Source organism: Cricetulus griseus, chromosome 3 (genome assembly GCF_003668045.3).
Source record: "Cricetulus griseus strain 17A/GY chromosome 3, alternate assembly CriGri-PICRH-1.0, whole genome shotgun sequence".
Lineage (NCBI taxonomy): Eukaryota > Metazoa > Chordata > Mammalia > Rodentia > Cricetidae > Cricetulus > Cricetulus griseus.
The window spans coordinates 258,313,740-258,341,415 of NC_048596.1; the positions used below are offsets into that span (position 1 = coordinate 258,313,740).

General features: G+C 42.6%; 1 protein-coding gene across 2 annotated transcripts in view; it reads right to left on the minus strand.

The window, feature by feature from the left end:
- The window catches only part of Bloc1s5 (biogenesis of lysosomal organelles complex 1 subunit 5), a 102,266-nt gene extending 75,113 nt beyond the window's left edge, over positions 1-27,153 (minus strand). The window contains exons 1-4 of one of the 2 annotated variants that reach the window (XM_027410388.2): positions 27,001-27,153; positions 23,168-23,250; positions 4,997-5,126; positions 35-93 (exon numbers count right to left, since the gene is read on the minus strand). In XM_027410388.2, the coding sequence (XP_027266189.1) occupies positions 35-93; positions 4,997-5,126; positions 23,168-23,250; positions 27,001-27,118 (390 nt within the window). In that variant the 5' untranslated portion in view covers positions 27,119-27,153. The remainder of the gene's footprint in view (positions 1-34; positions 94-4,996; positions 5,127-23,167; positions 23,251-27,000) is intronic. The other variant, XM_027410387.2, reaches the window with a different exon arrangement.
- Between the last annotated feature and the right edge of the window lie 523 nt (positions 27,154-27,676).

Below are 27,676 nucleotides of genomic sequence, written 5' to 3' on the forward strand. Positions count from 1 at the left end.
ATTATATGCCCCTTTGCTCGTTACCTATTTTTACCTTTTTCCGTTCTTGTTCTCTCTGTTGGAGTCTGCAGATGGAGTCGTTAGCTGCTTGCACTGAAATAAAACAGACATTAGAGTTTCAATGGCAGCCTCTGGTCAGGAAGAAACCTATGTGGATTCTTTAGATCTCAATAAACTATTAGAAATAGATACTAGCTACCAGTAGGAGGGGTGGCTGGAGGAAAAATACATTTTGTCATTCAGGGTGATGTAGCAGAAGAAAAAACATCTTTGGGCTTTGAGTTATAATCTAAAGGGCATAGAAATACTAAGCCCACTGACAAGTTGGCAGCAACTATCTCAATATTCTCCAAAAAGATCATTCAGATCAAACAAGCCTTTACGGTATGGGCCCCTCAGCTCCTCCCTTTTCTGATTTATGCTGCTGTTCTCTCATAGGCAAGGCTTGATGTCTAGATGGATTCCACGGCTTTCTACTCACTCTTCTTGCCTCTCCTGTCTTCTACCTCATCCTGGATGCTGCTACAACATTCATCTCTCCTCAGCTTGAAAAATTCATAAATCATTTCCATTTCTAAGGAACCAAAATTCTAACATAGGGTGAGCATCCCCAAATTCAAGATGCTCTAAAACCTCAAACGTTCAAGGTGCTTGTGTGATGGCACCGGTGGAAACTTCCACACCAGACCTCATGTGATAGGTCTCAGGAAAGAACTCCAGTCATAAAATATTGCACAAAACCACTCCCAGTTCTGATAGGAATCCTGAGTTCCTTGAATCTACCTATTACCAGCTGAACTTTGCTTCTACACTAACGGCAATTAGTCTGTAGGCTAAGAGCCAGCCGCCTTGGCTAGTTGTGACTGGCCTTCTGCCTTCTTGCTTGTCTGATTCCTGACATGTTTGCAGAGCCTGCTCCATGCCACGCTCTGCTCTTGCTATGCACGTACCCCTCTTAGCTCCTCATCTTACAAATCTCACCTTTACATACAATTATTTGTTCTGCATCGACCTCCTTGCTCTTCTCCAATGTACCAAGTACACGCCCACAATAGGGCTTTTGACTTGCCACTGCCCTAGAACATTTTCCTCTCAATTTTCCTGCAAGTTTCTGTCTGGGTGTCATTACTCATTTTATAAATGAGCATGGATATGATCGTTCATGAGAAAGCATAGCAAACATGCCTGGTAAGATATTAAGCATTAATAAGAATCATGTAACAGGGCTGGGGAGATGGCTGCACTATGAAGACCTAAGTTTGGATTTCCAACTGGTGTGTCTGCAAGCCCAGTACTGAGGGCAGAAACAATCTAACCAAAACGCCAGATTTAATGAGAGAAACATAGGAGAGTTGGGTCTACGGAGTGAATTCCAAACCAGCCTTAGCCATAGGAAAGACCCTGTCTCCAAAGCAAAAACAAGAACAAAAGAGAAGCTCTTCACACACAAGCAGCATTAAGTTGATGGTGTTGGTGTGCTGAGTAGCCCTCCCTCCCTCTCTCTCCCTCTTTCCTCTAATGAAAGTGTTTTTAGTTATGAAATTCCTTCAGCAGAGGCATAGCCCTACCGTGTCACCTTCTCTTACAGCTGCTGAAGCCGGAAGCCATCTAATGGCCTGCCTTCCTTCCCCTGGCTAGGGCTGACCCTACCAGGACACAAGTCCACACCAGGGCAGGGGCTGTGGTTTCTCTTTCAGAACACTGTGAACCTCCACCTCCTGGATGTAGCCAGAAGATCTATCTCATTTTCAAAAGCTGTGCCATTGGCGACTATAAACAAACTTTGCTGGATCACAGGTGATATCTACCAAATGAGGCTTAGCTTCCCAGCTGTTTTTTTTTTCTTAACAAAAAATATTAAAACAAAACAAGAGGAGTTGATTAGATCTGCCTTCTTCCTGTGGCAGTAAGTATGACATCATTCCTAAGTGTGGTACTATCATTTCCTGTTTGTCTTTTTTTCTTCCTGGCTCTGTGAACATAACTTAAAAATTGGTTCTTCTGTCTTCTTTGCTTTTCTGGGTCACTCTGAGTGCAATTTAAAAGAAAAGCTGTAGGACTTTGCCACTTTTGCTGTGCCCCGTCATGGCCCCTCCCCCAGATTATAATTACACCATTCCCCCTTCCCCTTTCCTCCCTCCAAAGCCTCCCCTATACCCCTCTTTGTTCTCTTTCAAATCCATAGCCTCTCTCTTGGTTAACTGTCATTATAAGCATCTATATATACACATATATTCCTAAATATAACCTACACAATCTGTATAAAGTTGCTTATATGCATGTTTTCAGGGCTGACCATTAAGTATTGGATGATCACCGGTGTGCTCTTCTCTGGGAGGGCAGGGAGAGGAATTTGGTGAAACAGAGTCTGACTTTTAGAGCAGGCTGGGCTGTAACTCACTATGTGCCACAAGCTTTCTTCAAACTTCTGGCAATCCTCTTGCCTCAACCTCCCAAATGCTGAGGTCAGCATTAGGAGCCACCACACCTGGTTTTCTTTTTGTCTTATTAATGATACCCTTTTGCTTTTAAACAATATAAAGATAAAGTCACCGTGCTTCAGAAGAGGAGATGGGTGAGGGAACATTCCCTTAGTATGGTGGTCACGTCTGGCTATGAGTGGGTAACCTGGAAGCTCCCTTTTCTTATCTGAAAACCAAGGGAAGATCTCCTCACCTCAAGCTTGCTGAAATTTAGAAGCCTATTAAATAAGTGATAAGCAAGATACAAGACACTTGTGTCTTCAGAATGGGACAGCTATAATGCTCTTCCCTTGGGGGATGCCTTCTTGTGCCCTAAGAGAATCTTGTTTGTTTTTGTGGTTTCTGATGAGCTGCAGATAGCATCTGGCCTGGAAGCCTCTGCTTACCCAGCTCTAGGACACGCTGCCCATGTGGGCAAGGTCCGCATCTACAGAGTTCTCAAAGATGAATTTTAGGAGATAAAGATGGTTCTATGGACAGACACAGAAGTACACAACTTATCTACTTATGCTCTACTTGATGAGAAAAGACTCCATGTTGAATCTTGTTTTAACAATTTCACACAAATGAAAACAAACAAGCTAACACGGGTTTAAAATGTCGAGCTTTACAAAATGTACTCTGCTAGGGAATGACAGCTGGACCCAGGCCCATCATTATTTCCATTAGAGCCATGAGACTTAGCAAATTAGGCACAAGAAAACCCTCATGCTGGAGCCTTTCTGCAACACCTTCCCCTTGGTTAGCAGGGAACAGCTTCAAAAGCCATGGCTAAGTTCCAACAATATGCCCCAGCCTACTCCAGGGGCCAGATCCCCAGTCACTATCATGTAATTCTTCCATCCAAGGAAAGCTGCTTCTGGGTTAGATCCTAAGTAACTGGTGATACCTTCCAACAACACTAGGAAGGCCTGAGAGCACAACAACTTCAGTCTGGAGAGGAAACCAGTCACACAATTGCTCATTGTTTCTCACTGTCTCATTCAACAGCTTTAGTAATGTTCCCAGTGGCACAGTCCTCAATTCCTATCTAAGCATCAGGGGCTAGGAAAGGGCTCAGTTGGTAAAGTGCACACAAGCATGAAGAACTGAGTTGATCTTCAGTACCCACATAAAATGGCTAGGCACAGTGGTGCACACCTGTAATCCCAGCACTGGGAGGCAGACATAGAAGGATCTCTGGGGCTGAATGGACAGCCAGCCAACCAAGCTTACTCAGAGAGCCCCAGGTTCTAATGAGAGGCTCTCTCTCTCAAGAAACAAGGTTGACATTTCCTAAGGAATGACACCTGAATTGACCCCTGGCCTCCACGTGTACACACAAACACACACACACACACACACACACACACACACACACACACACACACACACACACACACACACATTCTAGGTAGTTTTCCTTGTGGCAAACTACCTAGAATGCTTGCCAGTTAGGGATGTAGCAGTATTATACAAATAAGTATATACAAATAATTATAATACAAAAGCCTAATGTCAATCTATCTATCTATCTATCTATCTATCTATCTATCTATCTATCTATCTATATTTTTCTGCTGGTCTACATGAAGAAATCAAATGTGATCTTGGGAGATTTTCAACCTCATAGTACATATGACCCTCATGAGACTGCACAGCTACCTGAGAGCTTCTCCCTGCCTCCCTCACAGGCTCAATTCGTCCCCGTTCCTCACAGGTTAGTTCCACCTTGTGCTTCAGTCATCAATCATTATTCCTCTGTAGGCAAGTTGCAAGTTCTTAGTATAGACATCTGAGAGATACCTTGATGTCCTGATAGCCTCATTTTAACATCAGGCACTAGCAACAAGTTTCTTTTATGTTAAAGTATAATATTAAAAAAAACAAAAACAAAAAACACTAACAATTCCAGGACAGCCTCAAAAGCCACAGAGAAACCCTGTCTCCAAAAACCAAACACACACACACAAAACAAAACAAAACAAAAAAACACTACTTAATGCCTCGCCGGGTGTTAATCCCGGCACTCGGGAGGCAGAGGCAGGTGGATCTCTGTGAGTTTGAGGCCAGCCTGGTCTCCAGAGCGAGTGCCAGGATAGGCTCCAAAGCTACACAGAGAAACCCTGTCTCGAAAAACAAACAAACAAAAAACACTACTTAATGCAAAAACTGATAAAATACAAACATTTTTAATGGAGATTTTTTTTTTTTTTTTGCAAACAATCAAAACCTCATAGTCCATTTGGAAAAGACACTCATTTCATGGTCATTTTAAATTTTTTAAGGGTAAAAAGCACGGATTTTCTCCCATCCTAAAGTGCTTGTCTTGTGAAATGCTTGTGCACACATCTTACTTTATATAGCAATCCCAATGACATCCATGACCACCCTGGACCATCACTGTTTCTAGCTGGGTTGCCCCCTGGTCAGCCCCAGTCAGGAACACTCTCTTCCCCTCCAAAACAACACTCAGGAGACTATGCATGCGTATGGGAATGTGTAAGATTGAGGCTGAGAGCAGCTAGACTTACATCTCTGCAGGGCCTCCTCCAGGCCATCCTGCATCGTCTCCCTGCATTTGGGAAGCATGCGGTCATTTGTCTCCTGGATCATATTCTTCAAGTTCTCAAGAACTCGCAATTCTCGAAGGCCACGTTTTTCCTATTAAGAAAAAGTAAATGAGCAGGACCATAAGTCTCAGCAGTTCCTGCCTGTAGTTCCCCCCCAGGATGAGCTCATGACACTAGTAGATTACTACTAAGGAACACACATGCCTTCTTTTAATTCTCTGGCAGAAGAGGTTAAAACCTGGAGGCATTTTTATTATGAAATGTTCCAAAAGTTGCTGTAGGAGTAATATTTTTATAATAGTGTTCAGAAACAGAGGACAGAAATATTAGAGAAGCAACCAAAGAGCTTACATGATCACACATTTCATTAGAAAGAATCCTGCCCCGACTTTAATATTCATTTCACCGTTCTTACTGCCATATTGCTTCTGGTACAATGTGCTTAAAATTGTATGATTGCCTTTTTCCTCTTCAAAATAACAATGGAGGTCAAAGTAATGATATACAGCTACTTCACCATGCAGGAAAATGAGCAGTGAAGGCCTGCTATTCTTACAAAGGCCTATGTTGGCTTTCTGGGCTGGAAACCTGCCCAGGAAGCAGCTCTCTACACTGGTATGAATCTACCTCTAAGTTAGAAGTGCAGTCAGCGAGCCTAAGGTGTTTGTACTAAGAGTGTGGTTAATTCCAGCCAGTGTCTGCTTCCTTAGGTATGTGCAGTCATGGTCCATGCTAGACAGGTGTCTATGCAGCCAGCTAGGACAACACTGGGCTCCTCACTCAAGCGGCTTTGGGTCATTTATGGTTTACAAGCCTTCTCATAGTTGTTGCTGAGGACTCATACTCTCCTGGAAGCTTCTGTCTGGTTTCTCTCATACCATTTCCCACACATCTCCCTTGCTCACTGTGCTTGGGACCCTTCTGCTGTGACAGTGCAGCCTCACACACACAGCCCTATGCCGGGTCCTGTGAGTCTCAGTCAATCACTGAGCCTGGGTGGTCTCAGCATTCCATCGAAGGGAAAGTTAAACCACCTTCCCCATCCAACTTGAGTGTGGGTGAGAAACTGAGTGACTTGCTTCCAAAGAATAGCTCAGGGAAGTGAAGCACTTCACTCCACAGTGGAGGAAGCTGCAAGTGCTCCCTCAGTAAGCAATGCAGGGCTCACATCCAATGCATTCCCTCTGATGCAGGAGCAGGATAGAATGTTATGAGAGGTCACTTCTCTTTGCTGAGCCCATAAGCCCAGTCTAATCATGAGAAACACATCAGACAAACCCAGGTGGGGAGGCATTCCACAGAATCCTGGCCAGTATTTTAGACACATCCTGGTCACAAAGTAAAGACGAAGCAGGGACAATAAACTCCGGTATTTTATTAATAGCAGTTTGTCAGTGTTGTTTCTTAGTTTTTACAAATGTGAAATAACACTTTCAGAATGAGAAAATGGGCTACAGATACATGAGAACACTATAGTATCTCTGAAAAATTTCTGTAAGCCTAAAATTAATATAAATAAAATATTAAATAAATAAATAAATAAAATAACTAAAAAGGAAGGTTGCTAAGCTTGATTGCAAGAAAATAACAAATTAGTTACATTGCAGAAGCTTTTGTTGGGTTCTGAGCAAGCTTATGAAACAGCTGTGGGTAGTTTCTTATATTTTACACATTTTTCTATAACAAAAACCTTAAAACTCATACAAAAGTTGAGAGAGACGGACATAATGCCCTCATCATAGCCAAGGTCCAGCAATACTCAGCTTATACTGACTCATTTCTTCTATAAAGCCCCATGCACCACACCTCCCCAGAGCACTGGGAGGCATACTTTAGACAGACACCATTCTATTGAAAACATTTCAATACACGCCTCCCTTGAAGTAAAGGTACAGAGCTGGAGAGATGGTTCAGTGGCTAAGAGCATCGACTGCCCTTCCAGAGGACCCAGGTTCAGTTTCCAGCAATCACAGGGTGGTTCACAACCATCTGTAATTTCAGTCCCAGGGGATGCAACATCCTTTTTTGATCTCTGTGGGCACCTACCATGCACATGGTGCACATACATAAATGTAGGTGCACACACATAAAAATAATCGTAAATGTGAAAAATAAGATACAATAAAAGTCTCTCTCACACAAGGGCAATAACACTTAAATAATGATGTGTTCACAGTTCCTCAAATGCCCTATAAATGTTCTTTTCACCCATGCTTATTTGAATCTAAATATAAATAAGAGTCATACGCTGCAGCTGGTTAATATGTTTTCAATATACAGATTTTTCTTCTATCACATTTTTCCTTGGCAATTCACTATAAACAGCGAGTCATCTGTTCTGCACAGTTTCCCACAGTCTGTTTTAATGAATGACTCTCTGTGGTGTAATTTAGCATCCTCTGCTGTCTGTTCCCTTTCCTGTAAGTCAGCAGTTAGAACTAAGTGTGCAATCAGACTCAGGTTTGTCTGATTGTTTGCATGAAGTTTTCAAGGGCGGATGTCCACTCTTGAGAGAGGATGGAGGTGGCATGTCATCTTCATTTATTAACAGCGATACTGAAAGTGAAGACTGCCTTTGCTAGCAATTTGATTACTCTGGGCAACAGTCATATAAGAAAATCAAAAGAAAACACAATCTCTTTTTCTTATTTGCCAATTTAAAAACCAAAAAGTTTTAGCACATGCCTGGGATCACAGCACTTGGGAGGTCGAGGCAAGAGGATTCTGTTCAAAGGCATCCTCAGCTGCAGTTCTAAGCCAGCTTGGGCTAAGGGAGACACTATCTCAGTGGTACTGGGAGTAGCAACAGCGATAAGTCATTTCCCTGGCATCTAAGGGCAAGTAGAAGGAGACTTTGTTTACACGTATCCCAAAGATTTAAACACATCCATGTTTCTCAGGCATTACACACTCTGTTGGTACTCAGGCTTTCCAGACTTGAGCTTGTGCAGTGTCTTAGCTTTGTTCCAACCAGCTGTGGTGGCTTCAGTGAGCTTTGGCTTTCTTGATCAGGCTCTTTGCCTTGGTATTCAACTGGTACTTTTCTCTTGCCTTGGACTGGCTCTCTAAGATCACTAGCATTAGAGACAAAATTTAGAGTGCTCACATCTATAGGACGGGCCACCATACCTAGGCCATAGGGACAAGGCAGGAAATAGTCTTGTTTGTTTTTTGAATCAGGGTTTCCCTCTGAAGCCTAAGCTAGCCTGGAACTCACACATATTACAGGCTGGACCTGAACTCTGGATTCTCTTTTTTCTACCTCCCCAGTGCTGGGTTTACAGATAAGAGCTAATATGACTGACTGGCTTAGGAAAGTATTCAGTTTATATATAAAGAAAAGTTATGTCTTGAGGTCATATTGACCAAATTCAAATTACCTTCATATATTCTGTTTCTTCCCAGTTTCTAAAATGCCAACACAATTACTTAGTTCCCTGTTCTTTGACTTAATCAAACAAAAACACCAACATGATTACTAAAAACTAACATGTTTTTAAAAGGATTTTTTGGTTCTGAAGATGTATTACACTATAAATGTACAGCCAAATCACTGTTTAAGACAAGGGCTTACTATATAACCCAGGCTAGTCTGATCACTGTCTAAGACAAGGCCTTACTATATAGCTTAGGCTGGCCCAGACCTCACAATCTTTCTGCCTCTGTATCCTGAGTGCTGGGGATACAGACATGCATCTCTACACCAGCCAATCACTGTGTTCAGTGCTACTTGTAAGAATGTCTGAGTAACACTGTCACCACTCAAAACTACACAGGAGCTTCTTTATACGTAACTTGGCTTTAGGGACTGCTCTTTGATATTCAGTATTGTTTCAAGTTATATAAATAAAATACTTATATAGCTTCAAAATATAGCTATCCTTGTTTATACTTTCATTTTAGGTATATTTTTTAATGTATGTAACCATCGGTTTAAGTATAAGTATACATATATCTGGATACACACACACGAGTATATACACATAAGTTTTAAATTCATTTTAAAGCAGAATGGGATACAGAGATGTCTCATATCATTTATGAGTAAGATCCATCAGCATAGGGCTAGCTTGCTGTTCTTCCAAGAAGATCTGAGTTCAGTTGCCAGCACCCACATTGGGTAGCTCACAACCCCCTATAATTCCAGCTCCACGACATTGGATACCCTCTTCTGGCCTCTGCAGGAACTGTACTCATTTGTCCAGACACACATATATACAAAATTAAAAACAGATTCAAAAGCACACAAATCTAATCCCCCTAACCCAGCAAACATCCTATCTTGGCAACACAATGCACCACAGTTCAGGTTGCAGCCGACCTTGAGCCTATGGCTTCCTCTGCTACCCACAGGGCAAGAGAGAATTCGATCTCAGATCACTAGACAGAAAAGATTCAGTTCAAAATATTCCTTAAATGGTTAGTACTGAATATGCACCACATCTACACCTTTTCAAAAGCAAACAACCCTAAACTGGAAACTATGTATTTTAAAACCTATATAAAACATATATCTATTTGTAAGTATACACATGTGTGTCTAGCTCTAGAGGCCAGAAGAGTGCATTGGATCCATTGGAACTGGAGTTATGGACCATTGTGAACCACCTGATGGGGTGCTGGGAACTGAACTCAGGTCCTGTTAACCACTGGGTCACCTCTCCATCTCAGGAGACGACATTTTAAAGTTGGCGATTTGCTTCTTATGGCTGACAATGCTAACGCTTTGTATAACACCCGTGAAGAACATCTCCTCTCCTCATTAATGCTTATTTGTCCCTACCATAAGGCACATCAGTATTAGGTGATGTCTTGCTTTTTTCTGCAGTCTTTCCTTTTCCCTCAGGATGCAATTTAAAATGTGCCCTCTTATTTTCAGTTACTCCTTAAGAGGTGATCACTGAGTGACGACAGCTTACTTGTCATAGGCCTTCCCAGCTCCTTCCAAATTCTCATATAGTCTGTCTCTGTCCCTACATAGGCCTTACACATTGTTTTCTCCACACCATTCCCCATCTCTGTTTTGTTTGTCTGAGATAGGGTCTTCTGTACCTGAGCTTCAAACTGCCTGTGTAGCTGAAGCTGGCCTTAAACCCTGATGCTTCCACCTCCCAAGGCTGAGATCACAGGCCTGCACTACCACACCCAGCTATATTGCTTAGTATTTGCGTGGGGGGTGGGAAGGGGGTTCGAAGCAGGGTTTCTCTAAAGCTTTGGAGGCTGTCCTGGAACTCGCTCTGTAGACCAGGCTGGCCTTGAACTCACAGAGATCCACCTGCCTCTGCATCCAGAGTGCTGGAATTAAAGGTGGCATGCTCGGCTATTGCTTAATACTAACTCTATGACTAAACATGTAAAAAGAAATTTGGACAGCCAGGGCTTCAGAGAAATCCTGTCTCAAAAAACAAAAACAAAGTAATAAGTATAGCCGGGTGTGGTATCACAATCTTTAATCCCAGCACTTGGGAATCAGAAGCAAGCAGATCTCTAAGCAAGGCCAGACTAGTCTACAAAGAGAGTTCCAGGACAGCCAGGGCTACACAGAGAAACCCTGTCTCCCACCAAAACCAAACAAAACAGTAAAATTAAGAAATTATTTTTTCATTTATTTACTGGTGGGGGTAACAAACACATGCAATGGTGTGGGGAGGCATGCAGAGGTGTGTGTGTGTGTGTGTGTGTGTGTGTGTGTGTGTGTGTGTGTAAGCCAGAGGACAATTAGGGAGTTAGCCCTCTCCATCCACCATATGGGTTCCAGGGATCAAACTCAGGTCATAAGACTTGGCAGCAAGCACCTTTACCCACTAAGACATCTTCTAGCCCACTTAGCACACTTTAATGCTTACCAACTCTGACAGGAAAGTCTCTCTCTGACTGTATGACGTGTGCTCTGATGTGCAATGGCTTCTGAGGAAAAACTCATCTGAACGACCCACCCCCGCCCCCAGAGCTCTGCACAACCCTAATCTGTCATCTCCTCAGCTAGGGTGCAGATGGGCTAGATACAAAGCCCACTGTCATTACGCCTTTGTTTTCTAGCATAACACAGACAAACCTGCTAACAGTTGGATTTTCTTCCCTTTACAAAGGACCTATTCATTTCGCCTGGATGCCCAGAGGATTTTTTTTCCCTTATAAAGTCCAATTTTTTTTTTGTTTGTTTTTTTCTTTCAGAAATGGTCTCAACCATCAGCTACTCTGGATTAACCTTCCCAGAAAGTAGTACACACTTCCAAATGAGTCCAGTAGCAATTTCTGGAGAGTTTCCTTGAATTCTGTTTTGTTCTTTTTGGTGCTCTGCTTTTTTCTTGGGCTTGCTGTCACAGTCTTGGATCATCTGTACTCATCACCAGCATGCGTCCCTTCCTTTCAAGTCCCTCTCTTGTTAATGTTAAATCTTTTCAATCTTACCTCAGGACTACATATTTTGTCCACTCATTCCTGGGATCTTTGTTTAATTCTCACTTCAAAAATAATTTAAAAATTTCATTTTCCCAAACCAGCATGGCGGGGCATGCCTTTAATTCCAGTACTCAGAAGGCAGAGGAAGGCAGATCTCTGAGTTCAAGGCCAGCCAAGTCTACAGAGCGAGTTCCAGGACAGGCAGAGCTCAACAGAGAAACTCTGTCTTGAACAAAACAAAACAAAACAGGCCGAACAAAAAACAGAATTTCATTTTCCCAAATTCTTTCTCCTTACTTTTTTACTGTTTGATTTTACCCAGTCATTAGGACAGTCTTTCTGACTCTAACTTACCATTTTTCTATAACTTTCTTTTGCCCCTTCAGCTCCTGCTAAAACAGCCATGATCTCTACTAGTCCTGTCATCTCTTCTTACTGCTGGAAGGATGGTTACTGTGCTCTGCATCCTCCAAGAAATCCAGCTCTGTTCAATTTTAGATGGAATTTGTTTTCTTCTATTGTCATGAAGGATGGATGGGACTAGCTTCTGACTTCAGGGTGAAGAACCCCCTTTGTTCCTGTCTTTAGCTCCTATAGCTACCCCATGGTGTGGTCTTGGCCTACATGAGTCTCCATTGTCCTCACTCTGAGGCGGAATCTGTGGTTCATCTGCTAGGTTCTGCTGTTCTTCTCCAAATGGCCCATCAAGATTTCCAAATAAGCCTGATGGGAATTTTGAGGGGCTTGGAGAGTTTGTAGCATTCGGGGCCTTCCCAAGTTCCTCTGCTATCCCCACCCCACTCCCAACTTCCTCTGGCATTTCTAGTATCATGAAAGTTGTTAGGGTTTTCTATTGCTATGAAGAGATACTGTGACCACAGAAACTCTTACAAAGGAAAATATTTAATTGGGGTGGCTTACAGTTTCAGAGGTTTCCATTATCATCATGACAGAGACAGGGTTGCATGCAGGCAGACACGGTACTGGAGAAGGAGCTCAGAGTTTTACATCTTGTATAGCTTGAGCAAAGGAGAACTCAAAGCCCCACCCACCCCCTTGCCCCCACACCCAGGACACACTTCTGCCAACAGGGCCACACCTCCTAATAGCACCACTCCTTTTGGAGGCCATTTTCTTTCAAACACCACAGAAGCCTTTAGGCTATGGATGACTTGGTCATTTGCTATTCTGGAGCCATTTTGCCTAAATTATCACTGTTGCTTATATTTGCTGAGTTTTGAGTTTTGCTGCATGTTCTCATAGACAAGATCTGAGGAATAAAAAACTAAGCTGTTAAAAACTATACCATTAAAGCTGCTTTTCCAGATGGCATTGGAACTGGGAAGAATCAAGTTTAGGGGAAATATTTCAGTTCTTGCATAAAATTAACTTCTTTATTATTAGGCAGAATAGTCTCTCGCTGTAGAAACAAGGGTATCTAAGGTAAAAGAGCAGAGCTCTGTAGCTCCAGACAGGGGACAGGCTCACCTCAGTCCTTGGAGATCTGAGGGGTAATAGGATCCCCTTGAGATATGGTGAAACAACTGTCAATCACTCTATGTAGCAAGTGGATTGTTGTTATTTATTTTTGTTTCTTTTTGGGTTGGTTTTCCTTTCCTCCTCTCCCCCTCCCCCTCCCCTTCTTTCTTGTTTGTTTTTCGAGGCAGGGTTTCTCTGTGGCTTTGGAAGCTGTCCTGGAACTAGCTCTTGTAGACCAGACTGGTCTCGGACTCACAGAGATCCTCCTGCCTCTGCCTCCTTCCCTTTCTTTTTTGTTTTGTGAGACCCTGTCTCAGAGAACCCAGGCTGGCCTCAAATTCACTATGAAGCTGATGAGAATTTTAAACTCCTGATTCTTCTGTCTCCATCTGCAAAGGGCTAAAATTGTAAGCCTGCAACCACCACACCTGGTATAATTATTATTGTTGTTGTTGTGAGAAATGGTCTTATGTAGTCCAAGATAGCTTTGAATTTGCTTTGTAACTGAGAATGGCCTTGAAAATCTCTGGTCTTTCTGCCACCACCCCCTGAGTGCTGAGATTATACCAGTTTCATGCTGTTCTGGGGATCAAGTACATGCTAGGCAAGCAATGTACCAACTGCACTATATCTCTAGCTCTAGCAAGTGAGTTACTAGTCACATATCGTAGCTCACTAATGATAAGGACTAGCTTAAATAGTGAACAGGCCTGTAGAAGTGGCTTGCCTTTTACACAGGTGTTGTAAATAGTCTCTTCACTGAGACTCCACATCTGGTAAGTGCTTGTCTTTAAACTCATGTATCTGATTGAGGACTACTACCAATATCAATCACAAAAGGAAAGAACTATAGTAACACATGTGCACTAAAAAGTTTCATCTTATTTCCATAAGTACATTCTTGTATAATATGTAAAGTATGTAAATATGTAAACATTCTTAGAACAATGCCTAGCACCAACGACGTGTAATCTTTCATAAAACTATATACACACACACATACATACACACACATATATATATCAATTCCTTAATTCCTCGAATTGAATTAATAACAAGTGCTTATGTAACATGCTTAAGACAATGCCTAGCAGTAACCATGTACAATGATAATTGTTAATGATACTCTAGTAACTACAATGTTTATATCAGAGATGCAACTTGATGACATTAGAGGGAAAAAAAGCCAACAACTGTAATTGAACCCTCCTCTTAATCACAACACTAGAGAGCCCCACAGGGTTGAAGACTGGGAGGTTATGAAATTCTACTTGGTGCTCTCTTTAAGGAGTTTTTTCTTGACTGGTATCTCACATTTGGATTTATTTACTCATTTTGTCTCCCTCAGACAGGGTTTCATTATATATCCAGGCTGGCCTTGAACTCTAAGCAATCACCCTGCCTTCCTTCCACATTCTGGGATTACAGAGTGCACCACCATGTCCACTAGCCTGTATCAAAACCCATCAACACATTTCCTTTCAATTCCTATATTACAGCATTTCCTTCACACTTTGAGGGCCTCTTCATTTCCCAGTTCTCTGCCTGCCCTTGCTGTCATTTTTCTTTCTCTGCTCAAGTGTCACTCTTCTGTGGCACTCTCCTGCTGAGTGTGTGTATGTGGGGGGGGGGGTGGCGGCTATCCCTGGAGTGCTGTCCTCTCTCAGGGACTCTGCTTATTTATCGAACTGCAGCAGGGCAGCTTGTGATTTATAGGAGTTTCTTCTTGTAAACATTCTTGGTTTGCAATTGAAAGCTTCCTTGCTGTAAGGCCTTTCCCACTCACTTTCATGCGTCAGCTGAGACATTTGGGCATCTCTCTCCTCCATGTTCCACTGTATCTGAGGTAGTCACATGCCTCTAACAGGCTGACTGCTGCTTCCTGCCTGCCTTCTCTTTTACCACACAAAGTGCAGACACAATGACTGAGGCTCCAAAGCCACTTTTAAGTGTCAGGGCAATGTGCCAAGGAGACAGAGGCTGGAAGAAGCTGACATCATAGAGCCACCATGCCAACCCCAGACTTTCCAAATGTGTCTCAGGGTTATGCAAGAAAAAAATAAGCCCTTGTTGAGGCCTGTTTTCCACGAATCTGTTCCTAGTAACTAAACCCATTCCTACCGATATGCCTGACTGTTTGGTGGGTACCTAGTAAAGCACTGAAGGAAGGGCATATGCCATGCCCTGTCTAATAAAATGCACAGACTGCCCACCCTGCAGACCCCTCATGGAACTTTTTCACTAACATCCCTCTCTCTCTTCTCTCTGAGAAAGGCCATGATGGCTTACCTATAGCTAACAACACAGTGGCTCACAGGGCAATGCCTCTCCCCAAGAAACTGCCACACTGCCCTTCACTGAAGTACTCAGTGGGAGTGTGCCCTAACTTAGGCCGCTCCCCTGCCCATAATGTTGACTGGAATTCAATGGGAAACTGTTAAGTTAGGAGAAAGGCTGTCAAATGTTCTTATACACAGAAGAAAACAGAGCTTGCCACCAACTACCAGTACTTGAGGAATTTGGAGAAATGCTGCCACCATGTGGCACTTATTCCCTCTTTTGCAGAGAAAATTTTACCAAAAAACAAACCAACCAACCAACAAAAACACTTGAACTATACCTGAGTGGCAGAGAGAGATGCAAAGTGGCTCTGCTGTGTTTCTCCTCACTAAAGATGGCCCAATGGCACCCTGGGAGAAGACCACTGCTTCTCAGCATGTGTGCAAATGGTTCTGGACTCTCAAGTCTCTGGACTGCTTTCAGCCTTTCTTCTTAATTTTTTAATTTTATTTCATATGTATAAGTGTTTGCCTGTATGTTGATAGTATGTGCATCACATGTGTACCTGGTACCTACAGGGACCAGGAAAGAGTATTGGGTTCCCTAGAACTAGAGTTACAGACATCTGTGAGTCACCATGTGGTGCCACAGACTGATCCTGGGTCCTCTGCAAGGGCAGTTAGAGCTTCCAACAGCCTGACCATCCCTCCAGCCTCCAGCCTTTTCCTTCTAATTTGTGGACCAGCAAACGGAGAGGGGAGTGGATTCTGATACTCGGGGAAGTTTCTGTGCTACACTGAAGTCCTTGGAAGGAACAGCATGGGAGGTTATCATACAAAGGAACAGAATGAGTGCTTGTCAAAAAGAGCTGATCAAACAAGGCCAAGACTCCATTTCTGGAAAGAACAGTACCAAGTGAGAACTTCCTTGAGATATGACTGATTTCCTGGAGGGTGGGTCATCATGTGTCTCTGTCTGTTTTATTTATCATACAATTTTATTTCCTGACATGTGACTTATACAAATGCTCAACATACTTTGTTTAACTCTCTATATATGGTTACATCAATCATGGCCAATGGAGAAAACTTATTTTGTACTAGAACTTTCCTTTCTCAAAATGTTTACATTTACAGTGTGTGTGTGTGTGTGTGTGTGTGTGTGTGTGTGTGTGTGTGTGTGTTAATGTCTGCACACACACATGTAGAAGTCAGAGAACAACTTAAAGGAAGCAGTTCTCTCTTTTACCATGTGCATTCCAGGGATTTAACTCAAGTTCTTAGGTTTGGCAGCAGGTATTTAACTCAAGTTCTTAGGTTTACCTGCATAGCCATCTCATCAGGTCCTTGGTGAACATTTTTTTTTTAAAGAAATGCTTATACAAGCTGGTAGTGGTGGCCTATGTCTTTAATCTCAGTATTCATGAGGCAGAAGGAAGGATCTCTGTGAGTTCCAGGCCAGCCTGGTCTACATAGTAGGTTGTACAGAGAGTCCTAAAATAGAGAGAGAGAGGGAGGAAGAGGGAGAGGGGGGGAATAATGAAAGTAGAAGAAGAGGCAGTGGGGGGGAGACAAAAGGTGGATAGAATAAGTTTATACCCTATTCTATCTAGAGTTATTAAAAAATGAACCCAGTTCTAGGGGACTTGGCGCCCTCTTCTGACCTCTGCGGCACCAGGCATGCACATAGGGCATATACACTACATACATGTTGTCATTTCTAGTGAGGAAGAAATTGAGCCTTGCAAAACAAGCAATCACAGCTATTAAGAGGGGGACCAGGACTGGATCCCAGGTACAAATGGCAGAGTGTCATGTTCTTGAAATCCTTAGCAATGTCCTCTTAGATGCATGTCCAAGATCCCTTGACAACTATCTTACATTCCAGCCCCAAAAGGCATTGACTTCAATAGGAAGCCATTTCAAAAACAGAATAATAAAAAAACAGAAGTAAAATTTCTTTTCAGGATTCAGTTTCATTTGTATAGTCCTTTCACAGAAAACATCTACATTGAATCAATACAAGTTAATAAAATAGAGGAAAAAAAAGAAACATCTACATTACTTCAATAATATCAACATAAGCATACAGCAGGCACTTAATTTTAGGGATGACAACCATTGGCTAACCAGTTCACTGATTTCCATCCCTGGGCTCAATCTTTTTGAAGTAGGAAGTGAGCTTAAAGATGCCACCTTAACTTCAAAACTCTACAAGCATTTTAATAAATTATGTCCTTTGAAGAATATTTATAAAAAACTGTCTTAATAACAAAACAAAAAGGATGACTTATGAGAAAGGTTAGTCATGGGATGTCATAAAGACCCAACTTTTGCCAGGCGTTGGTGGCATATGCCTTTAATCCCAGCACTTGGGAGGCAGAGGCAGGTGGATTTCTCTGAGTTTAAGGCCAACCTGGTCTACAGAGCAAGTGCCAAAGCTACACAGAGAAACCCTATCTTGAAAAACAAAATAAATAAATAAATAAATAAAAACCCAAGTTTTAAAATTGTAACCTCTGCCAACACAGTTGCATAGTTTTGGATACAAAGGAGAACTGAAGTCAACACTCTAGTGAAGAAGGCCAGCAAGGTGAACAAAAAGAACACAACTGGGTTGGCCAGTAGAATTCTAAATGGCTTCCAAAGTCTGCACCCTGGTGCACACACATCTACCAGTTAATTCAAACCTAACTGTGTTATTATGAAGTGTTGGGGGATATATGATCACACGGTAAAACCCAAATTAGTGTTTGTGTTAATAAATAAAATCAACCTTAGGTCAGGAGGCACAGCCAGCAACTAATTGTCAGAAAGTAATTACAGAGAGTCAGAGGGAGTCCAGAAAATGGAGAGACGCACAGGAAAAAGGAGGGAGAGACTTGAGTGTGGTAGTCCTTTTTGGTTTGGAGTGACAGAGGAGACACTCTCTTCTTGAGATGCCAGTGAAGAGGAAAGGTCAGCTTGCTAATCCTCAACCTCTCTGAGTCAGCAGGTTTTCACCCTAGCCTCTGGCTCCAGAGTTTATTGGTAAATAAAATGATAGAGATTTAGTTAAAAACTACATTTGGTGGCAGTGGCAGGAATGGGATCCAGGGAGATGTAAAAGTCCCTCTAGGCTGCTTCCTGAGAAGCAGTTGCTGAAACAGTAACAGATTCAGGTGGCAGCTGCTGTGCCAGAGGAAAAACAACAGTGAAAGTTTTAGACCTGAATACTATGGGAGCATTACGGTCTCCAAGCAGGTGACCTGTAGAGCCCTGACTTGTAAAGTGAGTCCTGGGCAGGGAGGGGCTCTTCTTGCCAGAGAGATTTAGAGCATGAGAGGAATTCCAGGTGAGGCAGACTCTCCAATTTCAGCTCTGAAAATAGAAGAAGCTATGCAACAAGGTCTACAGTTATCTTCTGGAAGCTGAAAGTGACCTCCAGAGAAGAGCTGAATTATTTTACAACCTTGTGGGTTTGGAAGAGGGCCCTGATCCACAGAGGAGAATGCAGAATGGCCAACACCCTCACTTTGGCTTCCTGAGAAGCTGAGCTGAGGTCTTGGTCACCCAATGTGCAGACTTCTGACATAAAGAACTCAAATAACCGGAACTTGTTTTATACTGCTGAATGTGTGGTAACTTGCTCCGTGGTGTTAGGAAGTGTGGTGCTGCACAGAGTGTCACAGAGAACAAGAAGATAGAATGCTTCAGGGGCCGCTTTGCAGTCAAGGTCAGTGGTGATCATTCAACCTGCATTCTAAATAGGGGAGTGAGACATTCAAAAATACAGGGGACATTTTAGAACGATGGAGTAACAGTAAGGACAACTGAGAGATGTTGAAGAAAAAGGAAGAAAGTGGCTGTTGTACTGTGGATACGGAGCTGTACAACAGTCTGTGGCCATCAGAGATTCTGAAGTATGTATAAGGAAATGGATTTATGCAAGTGGGTAGAAAAGCTGTGTGGGCAGGGATTCAGAAATGAGCAAGCAAGTGTGTGAAAAATGGTCTGCAGAAATAAGGTTGGGCATGGGGTGATCGGGTAGTTTCCTGACCACAGACAGCGAGGGCTGCAAAGGGGCAAGGCCAGTCATAAGACGCGGAAAGGTTTGGGGTGAACTTGATGATAATGTAGTTGCTGGAAGGAAGGAAAAGCAAGAACCCACTGTAACTCCACACTGAAGAACAATTAAGTCAGAGAAAACCATAGTCAAGATGGCTAAAAGAAACCGAAGTGCAAAATGCCTGCCACTCAAGTTTCATTCTGTTGCTGTGAGAGAGCTCACCCTTAAAGACAACTTAGGGGAGGAAAGGGTTTATTTGGCTTCCATTTCTAGATCACAGTACATCACTGAGCAAAGACAGGACAAAACTCAAGGCAGGAATCTGAAGTTGAAATCATTAAAGAGTGGCTCTCAAATCTGTGGATTGTGACCCCTTATGTAAGCTTCTCTCTCCAAAAATATTTATATTATGATTCATAACAACAGCAAAATTACAGTTATGAAGTAACAATGAAAATGGTTTTAGGGCTGGGGGGCGGTCACCACAATATGAGGCACTATATTAAAGAGTCACAGCATTAGGGAGGTTGAGAACCACTACATAAGTGAGCTTGCTGGCTTGCTCACTTGCTAGCTCATGCTTAGCTAGTTTTCTGTACAGTCTGGAACCACCTGCTGAGGGCATGGTATCACCCAGTTAACAATCAAAACAATTAACAGGTAATCAAGGCAGTCCCCATAAACACACCCATAGGCCAATTCGATCTGGGCACTCCTCCAACTGAGACTCCCTGTCAGATGACTTTAGGCTGTATCAAGCTGACAGTTAAAATTAATGAGAATATTTGCTTATAATTTTTTGTGCAGACATGAAGAAAAAAAAACACAAGAAGAAAAACCTAAAGGTCCCTGTCAATGTTTCAGAATTTTCTAAATAGTGCTGTAAGCGGTAAACGACAGTGTCCAGCAAAGATATACAGTTATAAAATGGCAAAGGTAGATAAAGTACACCACGGCTGGGAATGAAGGACTACAGACCAGCTAAAGGAGGAAAGAAGAAAGGGGACACTAGTGCCCCACAACAAGCATGGTCTACATTCTCCTTATTCTGCTCAGAATTCCATCCCAAGGTCAAACCCATAAACGCTGGCATCTCCACAGAACATATGGCAGAAAATCTGAGTGAGATGTGGAATAATTTAAGGAGAGTGAAAAGTGGTCACACATCCCCAAGGCCACAAAGCTGAAGACAGATGGAAGGATGACGGTGGCTATGAATCTAAGGGAACTTTGACGCTGCTAAGGGTCCTGCTAACATTGCCCAGAAAAAGGTAGAAGAAGAAGAGGGGAAAGAAGGTTCATTTTAAAACACGCAACAGCAAGCATTTCCCTGTCTACTTAGAGAAGGGAAACATCTTATTTGTCGTATTTACCCTCATTAGGTTTTATTACAAAACTGATCATGATTAAATTGTCCCTCAAAGTGTCAGTGGATTATACAAGTGTTGACACCCTAAAACTATCAAAGTTATACATATTACCAAATGTTTTAATTTTCCTTTTATATTTTGTTTTAAATTATGTGTGTGTTTGTGTCTGTTCATATAAATACAGTGCCTGAGGAGGCCAGAAGAGGGTGTTGGATCCTCTGGAGCTGGAATTACAGGTGGCTGTGGGCTGCCTGCTGTGCGAGCTAGGAACTGAAACCAAGAACAGCAAGTGCTATTAACTGCTGAGCCATCTCTCCAGCTCCTCCAAACACTCTTAAAATGAAAAGGCACTCTGTGTTCCCTTCACTCTGCACTTTGCTGGTGGTGTGACAAGGCATTTGCAGATGTTCCTGATATTTCTGTAAGATAGTACTGAGTACGTAGGTTGTAGGATAGACCTGAGCTGTACATATGTTAGTTTATAAGGAGAACAAAACATTAAACAAAATCTTGATGCTCCTGGCTTGGCAGGAAAGTTGTGGTGAAGATGCCTTTGGGAGGGGCCATGGAATGTACGATGGGGCTGGATGTGTTGCTAGGGCAGTGGGTATCCTTTTAGCTTCAGGATGTCTTGTATGCAGTGACATAGCATTCACTATGGAAAAGGGGAGTAGGCGCTGGTGAGCTGGCATAAGAAGTGTTTGCATTTTTCTTTTAGTTAAGTGCAGCAGATTTTAAACCAACTAGAATTTGTCATTGTCAACAAAGTGAAGAACTGCTGCATCAACAATATTCAAGCACATTCTATCCTCAAAGATGATTTGCAACACTGTTATTTTTTGTACACTTAGAATTCAGAAAAGTTTTTAAAGGTAAACAAACATTATCACATGTAAGAAAAGGGTAGCTAAGACCAGGCGTGGTGGCACATGTCTTTAATTCTAGCACTCAGAAGGCAGAAGCAGGCAATTTCTGGGGGTTCAAGGCCAGCCTGGTCTATATAGTGAGTTTAGCCAGGGCTTAAGGATAATTATATCCTCATCCCATATGGAATATTTAATCTTTTTAAGTATATTTATACAATAAAGGAATCATAGCAAGTTTGTAGGGATTAGTAATGATTTTTACATGACATGTAAAGAACACCCTTTGGGTGGTCTTCTCTGTCCAACACTGTTCTTATCCCACATAAAAACAAGGATGTTGAAAACTGCTAACTATTCCTGGGGTTACTGTTCAAGTAGGAAATGTCTCCTATAGGCTTATGTGTCTCAACTCTTACTTGTGGGCTGGTGGACTGCTTTAGGTTGTGAACCTACAGAAGGCAGACTGTCACTGGAGGAAGTTCTTCACCGACGCTGACCTAGGAGGCTTACAACTGGGCCCTGCTTCCTCTCCTGTCTTTGCTTCTTGTTCCTCCTGAATGTGAAGAGTCCCATCTGCTCAACCTGCTCTCATGCCTTCCCCTCCAGGCTGAAAAGCACCTCCTTAAACTGTGAGCCAAGTAAACTTTTCCCCTCTCTGCTGCTTTTGTTTGGTGTTTTGTCAAAGTGATGAGAAAAGTAACTTACGCACTAGGTAACAGACACACCTAAGACATGCCTCTACACATGTCTTTAAACTTCAAAACCTGTGGGGCACTAGGCAGTTCTGAGTTACAGGGTCTACTGAACCAAAACATGTTTGTCCGGTGCTACAGTTCTATCTAGAGGGCTAAGCACCAGAGACTTGCTGTAGTTTTAAGGGCTTATTAGGAGCTTCTGCTTTGACAGGTTCAGACATTCTTCTTGGTCAAAGTCTCATCTGAAGCTAGAACTTCAACCTACACAGAATCTAACAGTAGCTTTCGAGATTACTACTTAATGCTTAGGCAGCACTAGAAAAACATGAAACAGGACTGCACGTTCTCCCATGCATGGTGAAGAGTGGCAGGTGGTGGGGTTTGAGTAGGGGCAGGTCACAGAAGGATGCTTCATGCTGTGGTTGGCAAAGGGTTTTAAAGGGGGAGACACTGTTGGATCATGAGGGAAGGCAGAGTGAAAACCAAAACTGACTGGATGGTTAAATAGGCACAGCAAGCAGAAGCAATGGGAATTCACTTGGAGAAGGTTTGTTCACTGACGAGGGTGTGAACAGCATGGAAGACACAGGTGAAGCTCTCATATTTCAGCTCAACTCTTCATGCTCCAACCAAGGAAAAAACACAACAAATGCATCCGGAAATTCAGACCCATCAATCCCTGGGAGTTCTTTTTTTTTTTTTTCCCCCCACTCTATCTGGTTTCACAGAGGGAAGGTTTGCAATTGACAAACATTAGAAAGTCCAAGAGTAGGTACCAGAATGTGGCCCCCGTCTCCTATTGCCTGGTCTTGCATTTAACATTTAACAGGTACTTTTTTTTTTTTTTTAATCTTTTCCTAATTTTTTACTATAAACATTTTAAGAAGACATAAAATAAAGTCAGGTTTTGAACCTCAGACATTACTCTTTGGTGTAGGAGGTCATTAACAATTAGTGCCAGGCTTTTCAACAAAGTAAGTTTTAGATACTTACTTCAAATTCTTTTACAAAGTAACGAATTTCCCCTTGGGTAACTGGTCTGTGATCCAGAAGCCTTGAATGAATCTCTCCAAGATCTAGAAAGATAGAGTAGAGTGGAGAATTAATTCATGTTGACTGGTACAATCTCTGGCCCATTTTACTCTCCTCCTTCTCTAGAACAGATGAAGATAGCTAAAATCCAGTTCCAACCACGGATCAGGAGGGACTCCAATCCACTTCCGATGTGTGTTAATTGATGGAACTACTTTTGAGAGCCATCTAACAATATCTAATAGAGCTGAAGACATATATCCTTAGCAATTCCATGCTGAGACATATCACCTAAAAAAAAAAAAAAACCTTATATAAATGAACATAACATCTATAAATGTTAACTGAGGCATGTGAACTACCAAAAGAATCTAAATGTCACACAATGGAATATTGTGAATAGGGAGTAAAAATGTATATACCAGATCGACAGCTATTGATATGGATAACTCTGACATTTAAATTATGTACATCCATTTACATAAACTTTAAATATATGAAAAGTGATACTTCCTCTGGCTGACATCAGAGAGAAAAGGGTAATGAAAGCTAAGTAGAGCCAGGTGTATGCTGGGGCTTTTTAAGTACTGGGGACTGAACCTGGGGCCTTGCACATTTTTGGTCAGTGCTCTGCCACTGAGCTACAGCCTCAGTTTCTCCAGCAGGACTGTTAGTGATTTATCTATCATGGTGGGTGGTGAGTGTTGGTTTTAAGTATCTTTACCTTATAATAAATCTTAAAAAGCCATAGCTATGAAAGAAAAATCCTAATTTTATGTGTCTGGTTAAGTCAGTCTATTCATTCTTCTTACAACTAGTTTAAGATATAAACCTCAAAATAGCTAGAGAAGTTAAATGCCCAAATAAAGATATGTATGTTCTATATTCATGTGCTGGTAATAGTTTTCCTATATATTTTTTATTTTTAAAGTGGATCAGATTCCAATTTTGTGTTTTGTAGGCTTTGTTAGGATACATCTTGTGAATACACGAAGTAGAAAAAAATCTAAACAGAAGCACAATTTTGTTTAAATCTCTCAGTCAGTTATTACCCACATGGTTTCTGCAGGAAAATATGTGGAGTTTTCACTAACGAAGAAAGTTCTGTTTAGCAAGTCTGAGAAACATGATATGCAACAGAGTATGTAGAGTTCTTTACTGGGATCTCGGAGCCACTGGTATACTAAGAGTTGTGACTGCCTGGGTGAGATTGAGAGAACGTAGGAGCTTATAGACCTTGTGCAGAGAATACACTCTCAAGAGAGAGCATCTATTTGCAGCCCAAGAATACAAGAGACTTTGAAGCACACTGGCTAACAGGATACATACAGTTTGGCTCCAAGAAGTGCATCTAAGCTTCTCCATTCTGAACCACCTGCAGTTTTCTACACACACACCCTGCTGCCTCAGGCATCCTGCTGCAGCTCCCACAGTGCCACAGCCTAGAGTCCTATACCTCAACTACTGATATCACCTAATGCCAATTTTCTCCTACAACCGCTAAGCCCTCATTCTTCCCTGACAGTCGATCATGCTAACCAACTTGTGCCCAGGTTTCAGAGACAGTCTGAATGCTGTGTTCCTGAAGCATCAGAGGCATCTACTTCCAACATCATGTACATCAAAGGTCCCCAGTCACCTCTTCCCTGGTGAGCAAGCTGTTCGTGCTATTCACACAGCACACATGAGTTACCATCTCTTTCCACAGACAGAGAATCAGTTAAGGTTTGCTGGTTAGGAGATATGTTTCTGCAGCCTGATGATATAACAGGAGCTCACTCTGACTCTGCAGAGATAATCCAGTTCTACATAGAAGTAAATTAACAGTCGCTTCTAAAACTTCAACTGTGGAAAACTCTGGGGGGAGGGGGCATATCATGAAATACACATTACCACAGTTACTAGGTACTTACAATGCTACCTACTGCCATTATAACAAAACAAGTCCATTATAGCAATTCAGTTTGTAAGAGTCCCAAATATTACATACAAATTCTTTTAGTTTAATCATGTAGTGTAGAATACAGATTTCCATAGAAATCCAACTCTAGCCAGGCTATAATGTGTTCTTTTTACTGTTTGGTTTATAATAAAAATGTTACTGAAATATGTAATCTTTTGATCGCTACATGTTCATAACCTAATGTAAAAGTTAGATAAATACTTCCCCACAAAGACACAGAGAAGTGTTTTGGTGTAAGATCCATGAGTTTACAGGATGAGACAAAAGAGAAGTGTAGCTCTCTCAGCACCCCCTACAGGGAGGGCTGGGTGCTTGGGTCCTGAATGTGGAAGTGAGAATCTGTCTCAAAATAAGACTACAGAAAAAGGGGGTGGTGATGTAGCCTCTAGGGGTATGGTTCTTGTCTAGCATGTGGGGGACCTTGGGTTGATCTCCAGTATAGCACTACTTCAAAACTGAAAACTTCTGCCTCAAAAGACACAATCAACAGAATGAAAGACAACCAGAGAAATGAAAGAAAAATATCTGCTCAAGAGCACTAAAGATCTATACAGACCAGCATTGATGGCACAGAGGCCAGCACAGCTGCCTTCCAACAATAGACGAAGAACTATTAACTCTGTAAAGGACTTAAATAGACATTTTTCTAAGAACAAGTAGTAAGTATGTCAAGATAAGTACACTTATCAGCGCACATCACAGGAAATGCGAATCAAAACCACAAGGGGTATCATCTCTCACCCATTAGAATGGCCACAACCAAAGACAGAAAATGACAAGTGATGCTAAGAATGGGAGAAGAGAAAAGATGTAGCAAATATAGACTACGTCAATTTCTCAAAAAGTTTAAAGAATCATCATATGACCCAGGAATCCACGTTTGGAGATACATCCCCAAGTCCCGAACACCAGGCTTCAAAAAGATGTTTGTACTTTCCTGTTCACAGCAGCATTGTTTCCAACAGTGAAAGAGTGGAGCCGCCCAAGGCCACAGAGGCCCGGGGGCAAATTTACAGATGGGGTTTTCATCAGAGATGTAGTATGAGGAGTTAGGGTTTAATACGTACAAAGTTTCGAAAGACAAACATTTGTAGACGGAATGGTGGTAGGCCAACAAGTCATACAACGAATCAATTCTTTACTAGGATTGCACAGAGAAATAATTCTAACTTAGTCTTAATACACATGCAATACTACTTGACTCCAAATTAAACTTAAGAGACAACATGAAAATAAAAAACAGTCACAGCCGGCTCTGCTGGGGCTGCCCACAGATCCGCTAAGATTAAAATGGAAACCGGCACCAATGGTAAGACACCATTCACCCGGCGGCAGCGCAGGGCTGTAGCTGACGTGGGTGAGACGTCGGGGTTAGCAGAGTTAAGGGAAGCAGTGGAAAATGCAACTGCAGGTCTTTCCGCAGGAAACAGGGACTTCTGAGGTTTTAGGAGTTAAACCTGGTTGAGTTACTGTAGTAATTTAGATTGAAGCCTTCTGAGGCTCAAAGCAGACAGGTCCGCTGTGCACGGTGTTTCGGGACGTTTTCCCCAGTGCTGTCCTTTCTCCCTGGCAGAAGCCAGGCGCGAAGGGTAGACAGGGGGTGAAGGACCGAAGTCACCCTACTACATGACTGTGTGGGGCCCAAACTCGTTGCCATTTCCAACTTGAGCGCCCTTCGCCGGTGGCTCTGGAGGGCCGGGAAGTGAGCTTGGGGCGGAGACAGAGTCAGGCCAGGCGGCTGAGGGCGGCGGGCGAGCCAGGGAGCCCCGGGAGGGGCGGGCCCCGCACGCTCCCCTACCCCGCACGGAAGACCACGCCCTCCACTCCGTACCCTTGATAATGAGGTGCGCCGCACCCGGCGTCCCCAGCGAGTCCCGCTTCTTGCCGCCGCCGCCGCCACCCTGAGCGGCCTCGCACGCTACAGGGGTCTCCGTCCCTCCGCCACTCATCCCGACCGGCTCCGCCCACCCGCGGACTCTGCGGCGCAGGCGCAAACCCGACAGAGGCTCGCGCTGGGGGCGTGGGGGGAGGTGTACGTCATCACAGGGCGTCGGAGTCGTTGGGTTCCGGAAAGGCGCTATGAGTGTAGCTGATGCTGCCATGCTGGATTAGGGCAGGTGATCGGAATACAGACAATTGATTTGAAAGTTTAATTTGAAAATTTCTGGATACAGAAAACTAGTCTGAAAATTACAGCCATCTCTGCTATTCCTGCCTACGCCTTGCAGGAACTCACTGTGGTTGGCGCAGGGAAGGAGTGCAGAGGAATAACAGTAGTAGTAGTATATACATATTTTCTACATTGTTACTGGCCACCACTATTTTAGAAAGCATTTTGATATGAATTGTCACATTGGGACCATCATAGCAACCTGAGGAGAAAGATCATAATTTTTAACAAATGAAGCAACGTGGTTACAGGCTAAGTAACTCTTTTGTTTTGTTTGTTTTTTTGAGATGGTCTCTCTGAATTGAACTCATTATGCTTCCTGAACTGAGAACCGTCC